Source organism: Anas acuta, chromosome 5, assembly GCF_963932015.1.
Source record: "Anas acuta chromosome 5, bAnaAcu1.1, whole genome shotgun sequence".
Taxonomy (NCBI): domain Eukaryota; kingdom Metazoa; phylum Chordata; class Aves; order Anseriformes; family Anatidae; genus Anas; species Anas acuta.
Genome location: NC_088983.1, coordinates 14,580,951 through 14,597,168, shown reverse-complemented (window position 1 = coordinate 14,597,168; position 16,218 = coordinate 14,580,951). Strand labels below are relative to the sequence as shown.

The following is a 16,218-nucleotide window of genomic DNA, read 5'->3' as shown; positions in this document are numbered from 1 at the left end:
AATTCAAGAGATCTCTATCCTCTGAGCTACAAAGGATTATAAATAATAAGTTTATAGATTTCTGATTTCTTATTTAGATAGCATGCAGTGAGAACACCACTACTATTTAGCAGAGAAATGTTTGGAGGTATGCTAATGACCACAAGAAAATTTCAAACCTCCATAATGTGCTTTAATCACCAGCTGGAGATCAAAAGCCACCATGTGATTTTATACAGCATGGGCAGCTTCCAGAACTGCCTTACATGGAAGGAGATCAATGGTAAAATTGGTAGATACAGCAAAGCTTTTGCAGTAAAAGCGTTTTATGTATCTTGTTCAAAGCATTTAAGTGCCTTTTAGATCACTGATTGAACCATAGACATTATAAAGTGGAACCTTTTAATACCAAAATAAATTTGCAGAGTAAAATTCCATTATAGGAAAAAGCATTGCACTGCAACAGGATAGATAATAATTCTTTCACATGTAATGGGATATATGAAATGTTTGATGATAAACAGAAGTTCTTTGTATTGCTATAGTTACACTGCCTGTGCTGTTATTTGTCTGCACATGAATGTATCTACAGCGTAGGATATCCAGCATTCCCCAGATAAAACGTGTGTATACCTATAATTTTTAACTAAGATGGGTGAAGACACTTCCGAGACAGTCTGGGCATTTATTTTTAAGTAGAAAAAAATTGCCCGTGCATACGAGTTTTGGACCTTGACCAAAGAAAACATACAAACCCTTTAGAAACTCATGAAAGCCCTTTAATTTGGATTAATTTAATGCACTTCAAACAAGCTCTTGCCTTAGAAGTTTCAAATTATTTAAAATGATTCCCTTTAACAGCTTCAAATCATGCCTGTTAGCTTCAGAAAACTTCAGGAAAAAGTGAAATTTCCAAGTGATCTGACTCTGTAGCATTTCTTCCACACTGTTTTCATTAAGGCCTCTAATACTCCATCTCTTTTTCATGAAATTAACAGGTACTCTGTAGAGTTTGGACCTCTTCTTCCCTATCTTCCATTCCTCTATTTACCTATTTAGCTACTTAATGTGAGGAATGAATACAGAAGATATTTTCAAAGAACTGCAAGATTTTAAAAGACCTTTCCTCCCTCTGCATCTTAATTTTGAATTTAATATACTTTGAACAGTACAATTAATAATGACCTTGCAATTTGTAATACAGATTTAGGAGTCCAGAAATCCATTTCTTACTCAGGCATTGAATACAAATTTCCTTTGTTACAACAGGCTAAACAAACCGTAGTCAGCATCTCTGTGTTTGTTTCTCCATTTGTTTTAAGGGCAAAATAGGTATTTGCTGAAGTGATTCTTTATTAAGTTCTTTAAGGACTTGATTCTATTTTAAAATGATATTGTACCTTCCTTTGGTATGAAGAGCTGAAGTGTCAGCCCTATCTCATGTGGAATTTTTTAGACAGAAATGTAATATCTTTACTGAACAAATCAGTTTTGTCATCAAATTGATTGAATATTCAAAATTATAGTTGATTCTCTCTGGGTTCTGAAGGAATTCACAAACAAAAATGTAAGGTCCTATCTAAGCAAATACAAAAATTAGTCCAACTTGTAAACACAACTGGAAAGATCTTAAATGTGTCAAAAATCATTTGTAGCTACCTTTTAATAGCATTCTGTACAATAGTTTTTCACTGCTTTCCTAAAATACACCAGAGTTGTGAGGTTACTGAGCAGATCATCTTGAAGTCCTCTTGGAATGTATATTAATGGGTGAACAAAGACAACTCTGCGGCATCATACTGCTATTCTTAGGGAACGGTGGCTTTCCTTTTAAAGATTAACAGCAGCACATTAAAGGAAAGAAAACACCTTTCATTTAATTTGTACACATTGTCACACTAAAGAAAATAATGTGAAATGCGAATGAGAGGGAAAGAAAAAGGAAAAAAGTTGTTTTAAGTTGTTTGCAGTTTTGCATGGCATCAGTATAGTCATGCTGCAGGGTAACAGTTGGATATGACTGGAAGTGTAACTGCTCTGTGGTGGAGCCCCTTGCTTCTTCACAGACATTTTGTGACCTCTAACCTCAGGTTTTTAGCAAGACTTTTCGTGTTTAATGCTTGACTAGGACCTGAGAGAAGTAGAGAGGGGCAGTGACAAAGGGAGCAGGTGTGCTGCTGGGGGTTTGTGAGGCGTTTGGGTGAGGGCAGAGCGCGGGGATGGCTGGCATGGGCTCCTCATGGCCTCGGCACCAACCACTGCTACGCCACCTGGTCCCCCACACCCTACGGCCTGTGTCCCACCATGGCTCTGGGCCCAGGACACCTCCATCGGCCTGCCCACCCCCTCCCTGACGCGCTTCGTTTTGAAACCGTCCACTTCCAAACTAAACTCCCCAAACTCGGCGGCTTCCCGAACTACATTTCCCATCATGCCCTAGTGCCCCAGGCGGGGCCGGGTGAGGCGGGAGCGCGGCGGCCAATGGGCGCGGCCGATGGTGGGAGGTGGGCGCCGCGGCGGGGCGGGCCGCCGGCGGGCAGTGCGGGAATTTCAGACGGGGCGGCGGCGGCGGTGGCGGCCGGGCCGGGGCGCGGAGGAGGTACTGGCGGCCGCCTCGGCCCGGGCGGGCCTCGGGGCCCTTTTTTCATTTTATTTTGTTTTATTTTTTTTCCTGGGGACGCCGTTTCGGCCTCGTGGGAGCCGCCTCGGGCGACGGGGCCTGGCCGCGGCCCTTCCCGCAGGTGCTCGGCGCCCAGCAGCGGCGGGCAGGGGCTGAGGCGCGGCGCGGAGGGCCCGGCGCGGCCTGCAGGCCTCGCGGTCCCCTGCCCGGGGCTGCTCCCGAGTAATCCTGAGGTGCTGCTGTTGTCAGAAGGCCGCTGCCGCCTTCTCTGGAGGAGTGAACTGTTGGGTAAATTCCCAGGGGTTCCCCCCCCCCCAGCAGGCGGGGTTCCTGATGAATTTCAGAGGTGGTAATTTTGTACGGTGTGCCAAGCCGCCAGGCAGCCTCAAAGTTAGGTCACTTTCACGTGCATGGGTACTTGCTGTTGGTTTGGAGGTGATTTGGAGTGACAGAGGCACCTTATAAAGGGTTCCGTGTTCTTTATTGTAAGAACTAACTGAAGGCATCAGATTTTGAGGAGAACCTGTACTTCTCCACCACACAGAAGAGTAAAATGTATCTGTTGGAGACACTTGGGAATTAGTTAGCAACACAGCAATTCCCCTTGTAAATGACTGCCTCCTTTCTCTGAGCAAACTTTTCCCCCTAACTTCTGAAGTTAGGGGGAAAAAAAAGAAGGTTGTGTTGGTGTGTTTTTAAAAAACAAAACCAAAAGCCCCACAAAACAACACATAAAGTTCAGTTTGCCTAGTATGATGCAATCATGATGAAGAACTTTTAGTAAATTGTGGTCTAACAATGCACACTTACTCATTTTGTCTTTAAAAAAAAAAAAAAGATTCTTATGGAAAGAGCTGTAAGGCCTCATCTTCCACACGTAGCATCATTTGTTAGCTGTCAATCTCTGGGAACTGAGATTATTAACCGAGCAGTACTCAAAAATGTAAGATGATGATAGCGAGCAAAGATTTCTTTGCATATGCTGGACACACAAATTGTGATGGGTCCATGTACCCCTTGGCACTGCATGTCACTGCTGCTTCAGGTGCATTTTTTGTGCTCCTTCCTGTGAAGCAGTCCTGCAGCACTCAGAAGTCTTCAGGTGTTGCGTTCTTCCCCTCTTGCTCAGTAAGCGAAAACATTTCTTTTGTTTCTGGTGGTCTTTATTTCCTTTTTTTTTTTCAGGCAGAAAAGGTGTGTTGCTGTGACCAATGAGCGGTATTAATGATGCACAGACTTCAGGTCTTGCCAGGCCTACGTGTTCGTGAAAAGGAGCACAGGTCACCAACATGCCTTCTCAGCGCTGAGAATGAGAATAGGTCCTACTGAGATAAACAACCATGAAAACGACAATTTCCTGAGAATAAAAGGAGAGGATCAGGAAGAAACCAGTCAGACTTGCCACGCAGCTGAAATGCGTCCTTCAAAATAAATTTGATTTATATTAATTACAAAGTTTTATTGAGAACGGATGCCACCACCAATTGAGAAGTGGCTATTCATATTTATTCTAAGAGTTCAAGTGTAGTTAGAGTAGCAACCATTGCAGACACGTTTGTAAAGATAACACTACTAATGGAACTATTGATGCAAAATTGTCTGCATATCTCAAGTACGGTTTATTCAGTTTCTTCCAAGATGTTTTATTAGGGAGAAGGAGAAATAGCCTTTGTGGTACTAAGAGGCTTTCAGAGAGAGTTTAGACAAATAGGCTTCTGTTATTCATACTTGTTAGAAGCAAGATCTTTGTTTTGCACATATTGTAACCACATAAAATGCTGCTGTTTACAATCGTGCACCTTGAAAATTGTTCTTGTCAGATACCTTAGCTAAGTAGGGTCAGATCTATTTGCTACTTGAATGATAGTATAGTACTTGACACGGGTGGCACTCTCTTTCCAAGGACTTCAGCATGGCTGCAGGCACTAATGAATTGAGCTTCACAATACCTGCGAGATAGAAAGTATTTCCATTTACTGATGGGGAAAGGTAATTGAGATGCAGGAAAGGTAAAGGTGATTTCTCTTAATGAAGTTTTAAAGGTGATTTTAGGGAAAAGTAGATGACTGTATTCCAGCTGTTGAAAGTACAGTAGGCAGTTCTGCATTGCATTTGCTGGTTCGTACATTTCCTGACAAACCTCTTGTGTTTGCTGCTTTGTGAGGAACACACGGAATGATAGAATTTGCAGTAAAATGTCATTTTCTCATTTTTTCATTATTTTTGTTGTTATTTTTCAATTTTGTACTTTCATGACAAAAGTTCTTGCAGCCTCCAGGTATTTCTGCTTTCAATCAGTCTTTGAATGGATGGCTCATACAAGTGAAAGCATGTGTGGCCATTGCTAAAATATTTCCAGGGATAACAGCTTTTTAGCAATAGGCTCTGTGCTTAGCGTTGTGCATGCTGCCCATTGAAAGCGATCAGTGTTTGGCACCTATGGCCTACTGATAGTTTGACCAACTTGTAAGTAGGCACACTGCCATCCTAACAGATGGATATGAATATAGGCAGCCAGGAAACCATGTATGTGTATCTAGTGTAGTTGGAAGGGCAGGGTTCCCAGCTGGGGACGTTCAAACTTATGTCCATTTTGAAATTTTGCTTTTATGGATGAAGGGAAGACATTGTTAATTTTTTTCTAACTAACTACCTTCAGGCATATAATTACTGACCACATTGAATGATAACGCCGAAAAAGGAAAGCATCAGCTCCTTTTATACTATTGTGGACCTATTTTAAGTAAACTTAATTCCATTTCAAGCAAACCTACTATCAACAGACTTGCTGTGAATGTCAAAGATGTGAAATGAATCAATCGTTTTGTTTCACTGGCTTGCTAGCTTTATTGAAAAAGAGGTTGCAAGTTGTGCCTTTACTGAACAGTGGTTCAGACACTTCCAAGTCTCGCAGGGATGATGAGCAGTAACTCAAGAGGTCAAGCTGCAGTCTCTCCAGTCCTCTTCATGTCTCTCAAATTGTTCTTAGCTTGAGATCTGTTTGCTCACTTCGTTTAGTTTTGTACTCATTAGAAAATGACAGTGATTGCGATCATATCCCGCATCTGAGTCTGTTAGGCAACACTGCTGATTTTTGCACTCTGTTTTTCCTTAAGTCAGTCAGTCTTTGAGTTCAAAACTATTTTATTTTCCCATTATCACTTTCTAAAGGCTTCAGTCTGCCCCCTGTGTTATTGTCTTTCCTTTTCCTGAGCTGGGTGTCCTGAGAAGCTGCTTAAAAGTCTGCTCTGATCTTGTTGGCCCGCTCTTCTAAGCAGTATCAACATGTTGCCATTCCTTCCTAACAGTGTCTGTTCCTGATGCTTTGACACCATCACATTCCCATCGGTATGGTCCTAGCTGAGACTGCATCTGGTGCTTGGAAGTGTCATTTTTGTTCTGCAGAAAGTCTAGGGGAAAAATCTTCCTCTAAGACAGTACAGTGGGTATCGCCTTGAAGATTTAAAAAAAAAAAAAAAAAAAGGGTGTAAGTTAGCCTTAAATTGTGAGCATAGGATGTCAGAGTTACATCTTGACTAAAGGGGGAAGGTTACTTTACAGAAGTAATTGGAAATATGGGAAAGTGAAGCAGAATTAAAACATCCTGTTTTGTGATACCGAGGAGGCGTATGCTGTGTAGGTCCTTCAGAGGACCATAAGAACTGAAAAAAACCTGATGTTAAGTAACTGCACTTAGGGTTATTGTACTGAACAGCTAGACTAATGAGGAAAAGATTTTGATGTCTAGAAGTTTACTGAATTGTGTTAATATTCCTTCCTGCTTATGTAAGCAAAACAAAATACTAATCCCAGCAGTCAGAACTTTATCTTTTATAAAGTAACTGTGTGTGTTTGTATGCCTTTCATCTTCATAAGGTGGTGGGAAAGATCGTGTCTTTGTAAAAGCACCTCATGAAGGTCTTTAATGAGTTAGTGCACACCTTGCCTTATGGCCACCACATCTTCAGTAAGTTCTTTTACTGAAGCAAAACATGGTTCTGCAAAAAACCCCAAACATATATTTGCTCCCAATGCAGGCTGTTCTAGAAATCCTTGTCTGGGACCCGAGGCTGGGAGGTGGCAGCAGCGGTGCTTTTACATCTCTGATCTCTAGATATGTAGTTATGTACTGTTTTTTTGGTGATCTACTAAGTGCTGTCCTGTGAACAATAAGCAGATGCTCATTTCTGTTGCTTGCAGTTATACAGAAAAATAATTAACAATTAGTTCTGTATTTTTCTGGTATTTTTTTACAGCTAAGAGGAATCCCTGAGAAATTTTTACCAGTGATGGTGTTTTTTTTTTTTTGTTGTTGTTTTTTGGTGTAACCATTAATAACTTTCTGTATTATTACTGAAGACTTGGACTATCTGGCATTTCTTCACTAAGCAAATTAAACCCCAGGAAAACTGATGAGCTGTGTTTCATTAGTTTACTTTTTCTAAGTTCAGAGTTGTGATTGATTTAGAACAATAGATTCTGAGATTTTTCCAGCATGTGTTCTACAAAGTCTCCTCATAGATTTCTCATGCGAAGATTTTTGCTGTTTGATTTTTCTGATGCCTGGAGAAATTAGTTATTTTTTGTTTAGAATTCATATCAATAAAATTACTTGCTCTATTTCTTTTAAACTATCTTTGTAGTACCAAATTAACAATCTATCCTTACGTGGAAATCTCTCAGAAGGAAAAACAAGGGTAAAACACTGGCATGTGAAGTAGAAAGACAATAATATTTTCTCGTCAGCATGTAACCCATTTTTTTCTATTTTTTTTTCTTTGCTTTTCTCTCTCCCTACCTGCTCCAGTGAAAATGCCGTATATTAAGAAGACGTCAGGAAAAAGAGCCCCTGCAAAAAGGAAGCTTGCTGAAGTGTTTGCCCCAGGGGAGGTTCTAACAGATACATCAAAAAAAGAATGGAAATTGGGTGTCCCTATAGGGCAAGGAGGCTTTGGACGCCTGTACCTTGGTAAGTCTGTTTATCTTTGGTAATACTTTAAAATGGAGAGTGAGATGTTTATCCTTGCTCAAAACAATGACAAATTGACACAGTATCTTTAACTGATTTTTTTTTTTTTTGACTAGAATCAGAGCTTGGTTCATGTTCTTGGAAAAAATTAGCAAGAGGAGACAAATGGTCATTGCAAGCACTGGGTTGTGTTGAGACGTTCCAGTAGTAGTCAGAGTGGTGTCTCATTCTTCTTATCCAAGATTATTATTCCTTTTTAGCAGTAAAAGGGTGGTCTAATTTTTGTTTAAATTATATTTTTGGTCTGGCTGAACTGGATTTTTACGTGTCTTTTCACAAATTCTGAACTGGAACTGCCTAAGTGCATCCTATGGAGACAACTGATCAGCTGATGTGTTGGCTATTTTTGACTGTGCTGATTTTGAGTTCTTCATTGCAATGTGAGCTTCTGACAGAAGTTGGTTATTTCATCACGTAACCCACGTTTGGAACAGATTGCAGTCTTTGACCTTATGGTTTAAGGCATCGCCACAAACCTTGTCTTGTAATGCTGTTTTATTGAATTCAGAGAGAACTTCTTTTGGTGGATACTGTTCCCTATTCAGTATCTGTTTTTTGTACAGATGAACAGAGGTCTCAAGGATACCTCAGGGAATCAAAAAACTTGTTGTGTTCTTAGTAATTTTCCATACAATTTTGAAGGGATGAAATTTAAGGTGATTGTGTTAACAAGGTTTTCTTTTGCTGTGTACTTACATTCTTCCTCTTTGTGATGAGGTTGCACTGAAATGACACTGATTTAAAAAAAAAAAAAAATCTATCTTGGTTTCTAAATGAACAGAATGCAGTGTAAGTGGATTAAGAAACAAACAGGACCAATGGGTGGCTTCTTGCCAACTCTCTACTTACTCAGCCTTGCACATTGAGCTAATAAATTGACAGAGACTGGAGTTCCAGCTCTCTGAAGTTGTGTAGTTCTTGTGTTAGCAATGCTTGCATTGTTCAAGCCCAAACCTGCCCTCTGTTTGTTTACTCATGATTTGCACAAAGCTGTGCACCCGACTCCTGTGCTTGGTCTTTGCTTAACTTGATGTCTTTTTTACTCGTGACCCCTTTTGTGACAACTATCAACAGCTTGGTACCAAGAAAAAATCATTTTTGGATATGTGACGTAGCAAAAAAAAATAAAATAGAATGTTCTCATGTTCGTACCCACAACTGTGTTCATCACAGTCCTAGAAAATGAAGGAAATGCTTTTGACTGAGGAAAAAGCTTTTGAATAATAGAGAAAGAAGAGCCTTGGTTAGTACACTGCCTGTTCTCCTGAAGTAGAAGGGAGAATGTGGACCATGTCCATACAGAGTAGTTTTGTCATATATAGTAGTTGTTTTACCAGACCCTAAGATACTAATACATGCTTTTGCTTCATTTATTGCACTATCATTTGGTTGTCCATCCTGCATAGCAAATAAGTGTATGTTATGTGACAGTTTCCTCTCATACTACTAATAAACTCTTCCTTTTTAACAGCTGATGATAATTCTTCAAAGTCGATTGGCAGTGATGCACCTTACGTTGTAAAAGTGGTAAGACAGCATTTGAATCTTACTTCACAAATTGAAAATCACTCTGAGATTCGTGATTCTTGTGTTTGAGGGTGGATAGTGGAACATAAGAAGAGTTGAAAAAGGTTCCTGATATGGATCAGATTCTGTTTCATTTCATGTTCATTGTAAGTAGCCCAATTACAAAAATAAAAAATCTAGGTAGCTTTGGACAATTTCTGTGATTCAAGAGTGAGTCTGTGTGAACTGCTGCTCACCACTGGATGTTGGTAAGCTGACAGATGGCTTGGGAGTAGAAACAGCAGAACTTTGATTCCCAAGGTCCCCGCAGATATAAAGTCCTTTAAATCTTTTATCATAAAACACATACATATTCTAATTTCTAGTGAATTAAAATGGCATTGATGCATAATTTTTTAACCTCAGGATTAGGTAGAAGAAAAAGCACTGTTGGTAGCTCAACTTTTTTGCTCACTGAAGTAAATAAGCAAGTTTTTTTTATTAGTTGAAGTTTTCTTCTGTTCTAATATTAAGCTTAAAAAAAATACTTATCTTTGTTTGGTTTTATATATTTAATTTAGGAAAGAACATTAAAGTATATTTTCTTAAATTTTGCTAGATTATTTTGCATAGATCCTGCTATTACATATAGTTCCCTGGTAAAATCATGGTAAAAGAAAATGGGAATACAGGAATAGACATAGTAGATCCAGACCCTTCATTATCTTGGTGGTATGGTTTGTGGTCTGTGACAGAAGCAGGTATCAGGAAATTCTACAAGGACTTCTCAATGTGAAAAGCTAGGTCTTTGGCACAGGTCAGAAGTTTCATCTTTTTCAATATCACTGTGGTTTAATAAATAAATGCTTTACTGTAATATATAGCCACTTATGCAAATATGTTAATACTCCTAACATTTTTCCCCAAAACTAAAAAATCAGGTTAATTTAGAATAAAATACATTTTAGTTAGCATGTGCCTTTATTCTTGATGGTTTTACATGTGCTGACCAAAGGGAGATTCTACAGTGCTGTTTTTGATACTGATAAAGCACCCCAAGATGCTGTTGGTGACGACTCTCTTTTTGAAATGCCAGTTGCTTAAAAAAAAGGCAGTGCTTATGAAGCAAATATCAAGCTGCCATACTTTCAACATCCGTACAGTGCTGCTGTAAGCGTTGGGCAGGAATTCCACGTGGCCCAGAAGTCCCAGCCTGCAGCTGTTCCATGGTGGCATCCTGCTCCTGCATGCCCAGCTGTGCTGTCCAGGGCAGGGAGTGTCCATTCTGCAGCAGCCGTGCCCTGTTCCAAAGGCAAGGAGCAGACACCCCAGTTAACCGCAGTGCTTTGTCTCCTAATGCCAGTCTTCTGCTGAGTTTGGACAGTTGGAACTGACCGGGAAGTATAGAGCCTTGTAGTTTTCATGGAGGAATGCAGTTTGACCTGATGAGAAAATTGTCAGATCTGCATTATTTTGCACTGTGCATAATTGCTGTCCCCTGCTTTCCCCAAGGTGCAAAGCTGTGCACCTGCTTTTCTTCCTTCTACTTTGGGCTCTGATTATAAGGAGAGTTGTCATAACTTTTGGGCGGATTTTATGCTGGATTCACTTTGTTGCAGCAATTCATAAATACCCCCAGTTCTAATCCCCCCCAATGACCACTCACTTTTAATTTGTCTTTTATAATTTTGTGTTTATGGCAGTAAAGAGTAGCCCAGTCTCTGCCTGCCCTCACAAATGACCCATAACGTATTATGCCTCCACAGTCTAGTAAAGCACAACTACAGATAAGGGCCTATTTTCAGATGCCTGGGTGATTCCTAGTTGATCCAAAGCAAAGTGGTTAACAGCTTTGAACAATTATTAGCGTTTAACAAAATATGTGCTTCTATAGTAATGTTCTTCAAATTAAGCTATTAAAGCGGGATGGAAATTGGCTTAGTCTTTGACATATCCTCGTAGTATTGATGTCTGAGCGGTACGAAATGAATCAGAGCTTTTATGAAAAAAGAAATGCTTTTTAAACATGTGGACCTTTCAGGTGTCATTGTTCAGGAGTGGATGCAGAGTTTAAAAACACTTCATTAAATTGCTGACTAAAAAAGATTGGAATTCTTAAAATATTACCTGAAGAAACTTGTTGGGTTTTGACATGTGTTCTGTAATCTCTTCTCTTCTATCTTTTCTAATAAGACTTCAATTTCAGTTTTACAAAGTGTGTGTTTGGAATGACTGAGCATGAAGTTGGAGAACTTTGTGTTCGGATTCCTTCTGGATTTAGTGTTACGAGATGACAAGTACAGCATAGAGTGGCCATCGTTATATGAACCTTTTTAACTCAGCACATGCATTCATTTATCTCTACGTAGAGTTAATGATATTTTGGGAAAACAGCAACGTAGTTAACATGAATTTCTGTTTTGTGCTTAAATCATTTCTTCATCCCCAGAAGAATGAAAACATAGCAGATCTTAAGCGTTTGCTCTGACTAGAGGAAGATTTTTTCAGTTTTGGGACATAATTTTTTGTTAACTTATTTAAAGATAAAATATTTTAAGAATTTTTAACACTTGGAGCTTTTCACTGTATTTTAGTAACAATAACATTCTACAAATGTTTATAAATTGAATCAAAATCATATGTAAACTTTGTTCTAATTAAGTTGGAGTGTTAATGGAGTATGCTACACAGGAACAAGCAAATAGGTCAGATAACATTTGTCCAAGATGACTGCAGAAAAATACTTCAAATGTTTAACACTTCTCCATGGATATAAGCTATATATCACTAATTTATCGTCCGTAGTGGAGATATGAAGTATATGAAGGTAGTTATGCATGTTCCAAAGTTTCTGTGCATAACTCAGGTGGTCTAATGTTTTTTTTTTCAGGTTCATTGCTCAGGTCTAGAGCTTGGTTGCACAAAGAGGGGCCAGAAAATGGTTGTCTTGGCTTCACTGTTGATCGGTGCAATGGTGGTGGAGAATGGGAGATAGCGATGGGCTTGTTAATAGTCTCCAGGCCTAGGACTGGTGCCCAAGCTGGTGTCTGGTCTCATTCTGACTGGTTTTCCTACTCTACCTGTAAACCAATAAATCAGATGCACATTAAAGGCCATGTTCGTCAGTGTGTTTGATCTCTTTGCATTGCTTTGTCAGTGTCAGACAGCAGTAAACCTCTATTCACTGTGGTGCTGCGTGACATTTAACAAGTTTCTGGATCGCTGCATCCACATTTAAAAGTTACAATTAAAACCATTTAAGATCAATGTTATATATCTTGGAAATTTTGCTAATACCGTGTGATTGTATTTCTCTGGTTTTGCTTGACAGTAAATACATACCTTATTTTGTTGTTGCCTTAAAGTGTAGGATATCCCAGAAAGGGGAATTTTCATTGAGAATTAATGAGTTTGGATGTATTTGTGTAACCAGACTAAAATCGTAGAATCACAGAATGGTTTGGGTTGGAAGGGACGTTAGAGACTGTCCCTGACCATGGGCAGGGACACCTCCCACCAGACCAGGTTGCTCAAAGCCCCATCCAGCCTGGCCTTGAGCACCTCCAGGGATGGGGCATCCACAGCTTCTCTGGGCAGCCTGTGCCAGTGCCTCACCACCCTCTGAGTGAAGTAGAAAATGAGTTGCTGAAACTTATCTCAAAATCAGTCACTTAAAATTGTAAGAGTTAAAGTCACCTTTTCTGTGCAAACTTCTGGAAATCTATAGTGAAGGTACTTACCCACCTGCAATTCTTGCAGTATTTCAAAGCTTTGGTGTTTTCAAACCGATTTCTCTGCTGTTTGCTTATAATATATAGCTAACCAGAGCTTTGTCCAAAGAAAATGGAACCAAAATACGTTACGTTAGCTTAAACACAAGGTAGATACTTAAATCAAAATTACTGTAGTTCTTTAGTTAGAGGGAAATTGTGAAATCCTCTGTAAATTTTACCTTGATCAACTAACCTGTGAAAGGAACAAAATACCTTATGTTCAGTAAGAATTTAACTTTTGGTGAGATTTTTTCCATCCTGTAATTTCAGGTGTTATTTAGGTTCATTAATGGCTATTACAACTATGGCAATCCAACTTTAATTTGGAAAATCTGAGATAATAATGTTGTTTAATGTTCTTTGCTAAACTATTGCTGCCAGTTATTGGTAATATTTCTATACATTTCAGTTAATTTGCTATTCTTTATTCTCCCTTGTTATGGGAATAGGTTATTTGATACTCTTAATGATAAGCAATTTATAATAAAAATAAGTTTTTAGGGCCAATCTTACATTATAAAAAGAACATAGTATTGAATTTATCAGCAACTGTAGAGTATTTGAGGAAGAATATGCTTTTATAGGGTGAGTTTTTTTTTTTTTTTTGGAGCTTTTAGTAATTATTAGGCACTAACACAGCAGTTTTTAACTAATTTTAAATTGTCTTAAAGGAACCCAGCCAGAATGGACCTCTTTTTACTGAGTTAAAGTTCTACATGCGAGCTGCTAAGCCAGATGAAAGTAAGCAGTCTATTAAAATGTTTTTAATGAACTACAAGCATTTAGGAAAATAGAACCTACAGGTATAATGTCGATCTTAAAGAGAATCTTTTTAGATAATTTTCAAAATTATTTTTAAAGGATTAAGACCATACAGATGTATACTCTTTAGAGTAATTCAGACATACAGTAAAACTAGGCATTTTGGTAATGTGTTCATTATCTTTGTGTTGATGACATTGTCTAAATTGAAACTTTAGTTGTATCTCTGTCCCTATAAATGATGCATCATTAATTTTCCCGTATAATTGGCATACTAGTTTCCATAAACAAAGCAGCTCACATGTAAGTGATGGGTAGATCACTTTTCTATGTAAATCTTCACCAATGCAAATTCATGAACTTTTCTTTATTTGTATTCTCAGTTCGGAAATGGACTAAGTCCCATAAACAGAAATATTTAGGTGTACCAAGATACTGGGGTTCTGGCTTGCATGAAAGAAGTGGAAACAGGTGAATATATCTCTTGTTAGCATATACTGGGATTTATTTAATTCCAGTCACTGTCCCTTTTAACCTAATTTAATTTCTAAAGATGTATTTTCACCTATCTTCGTGTTGTTAGTTTTGTTGCAAAAGTTCATGTTCATAACAGATGATGTATAAAGAATAGATGAATAGACACATTTTATCTGTACCCTATTTGGTACTCATTTGTGTCTCATTAAGGATGTACTTTTCATTTGTCTGGAATATTGCTGGGAACAGCAATATTGTGTGTGTGGTAGAAGCTCTCTTCTAATAAAGTTAACTTTTAATTTATATGTCCTCAACTAATATGACTACCTTTCAAGTGTTTCCTTTTTCATTCTTCTGGCACTGTGTGTACTTAAGAGTATTTTTAGTCACATATATGAGGGGGCTTACTACTATCTCTAAATCTATTTGATTTTCCATAGGGAGACTTACTCACAGACTTTATATGTGAGCTAGACTAATTCCTAGTCTCTTGTCAAAATGTGTCTCGAGTTTAGTAATAGTTTTATGATTCTTCTGTGTCACAAAGGGTTTTTGTTACTTGGTGTTGAATGGTATACCTGTTTATTAAACAGTCCTGGTTTCCTAGCGGACCTTCCTTTCATGGTTACGCTGCAAAGTTTTACTACTTCTCTGGCAGATTATAAGTAGGACTGGGTTTTTGTCTGGACAGCTTCATGGGTCAGTTGGTATGTATGGCCTAATCTGCCAGAAATATTGTTTCAGTAGGTCCTTAGATTTAATCTTACATAAAAACAGTATTGATTTTGAAAGGCAAAAATAAATGTAACAAAATATATTTTTCTAAGTAAACTTGTATTCACAGTTTAATATCTGAAACCCTTTCATATAGGTGCTATGAACTTTTACAGTAATAGAACAGGTTTGGCCATAGTGATGAATGTCAGAACACTTTTGGCAAGTGAGATTTTTGTTTTTAATAGTAGGCTAAACGAAAAGTTGTAATAGATTTTGAGAAACTAACTCAAAGGTAACAATATTAAGTTATTTTGTCATTTATAAAGCTAAGAAATATATTTCTATAAGCAATTGATGCTTGGTTTTACCTAGAATGAATGGCAGTATTTTTTTTTTTTTTTGGGGGGGGTATGGTATTGCATAAGCAGGCAGGCATAAGGAACAGTTCCGGTAATGGACAAATTTTCAATTAGCTCGTGTAGAAAAGTTAACTGTCAATATAAAAATATAAAAAGAGTTTCCTATATAGTTGTTTTCTGTGTACCTGCAGTGTATAGTTTCAGAGAAATATTTTCTTTCAGTAATTTGTACAGTTAACACGTAGATTAAAATACTTTGCTAAGTACAATTCAGTAACTTTGCTAGTTTTTTTTCCTTGGATTTAGCTATCGATTTATGATAATGGATCGATTTGGCAGAGATCTTCAGAAGGTGTTTGAAGAGAATGCAAAGAAATTTCCCCATAAAACTGTACTTCAGCTAGGCCTGAGAATAGTAAGTTTAAAATATATATATACCTTTACAATCCATCTTCCTCATATAACTCTTTCAGTTAAATCCCACTTCTGTGCTGAATACAGGTCCTCTGCTGGGTGGAACTGGGTACTGCATTTATGTAACTGTTTTGTTTTGTTAGCTTGATATTCTGGAATACATCCATGAGCATGAATACGTGCATGGAGACATCAAGGCCTCAAACCTTCTTCTGGGTTACAAGAACCCTAATCAGGTATTTCTGATGCATTTTATTCCTCATGTTTTAAACCTTCTGTTTGACAACACATGGAAGTGCTTTGAACCTGTGAAATCTAGCAGAAGCTCATTTTTAAGAATGTATATAGTAACATTATTTCTGCTTGACGTTTATATCTAGTTAATATTCTACAAATTTTTTATGCAATTTGCTGGACAGTTATCAAATTGACTATTTGCCCTAAATAATATTCTAGAGAAGCTCTCAAGATTAAAAAAAAATTGACTCTCAAATAGGTATTTGCAGGTGGAAGCTTAAAATTATATAGCACACCAGTAAATTATGTTTGCCTGTCTGCATTGTTACTTCATTCCTTTGTTCA

General features: G+C 38.1%; 1 protein-coding gene and 1 long non-coding RNA gene across 3 annotated transcripts in view; both read left to right on the top strand.

The window, feature by feature from the left end:
• The first annotated feature begins 2,426 nt into the window (after positions 1-2,426).
• VRK1 (VRK serine/threonine kinase 1) overlaps positions 2,427-16,218 on the top strand; it is a 31,963-nt gene continuing 18,171 nt past the window's right edge. Inside the window, exons 1-7 of one of the 2 annotated variants that reach the window (XM_068682809.1) lie at positions 2,427-2,578; positions 7,407-7,568; positions 9,100-9,155; positions 13,579-13,648; positions 14,053-14,140; positions 15,529-15,637; positions 15,780-15,872. In XM_068682809.1, the coding sequence (XP_068538910.1) occupies positions 2,461-2,578; positions 7,407-7,568; positions 9,100-9,155; positions 13,579-13,648; positions 14,053-14,140; positions 15,529-15,637; positions 15,780-15,872 (696 nt within the window). In that variant the 5' untranslated portion in view covers positions 2,427-2,460. Of the gene's footprint in view, positions 2,579-3,055; positions 3,206-7,406; positions 7,569-9,099; positions 9,156-13,578; positions 13,649-14,052; positions 14,141-15,528; positions 15,638-15,779; positions 15,873-16,218 lie in introns of those variants that run through there. The other variant, XM_068682810.1, reaches the window with a different exon arrangement.
• Positions 2,585-6,123, top strand: LOC137856923 (uncharacterized). Its single transcript, XR_011096880.1, has 2 exons — positions 2,585-2,887; positions 3,785-6,123. It is a non-coding gene; the product is annotated as an uncharacterized lncRNA (long non-coding RNA).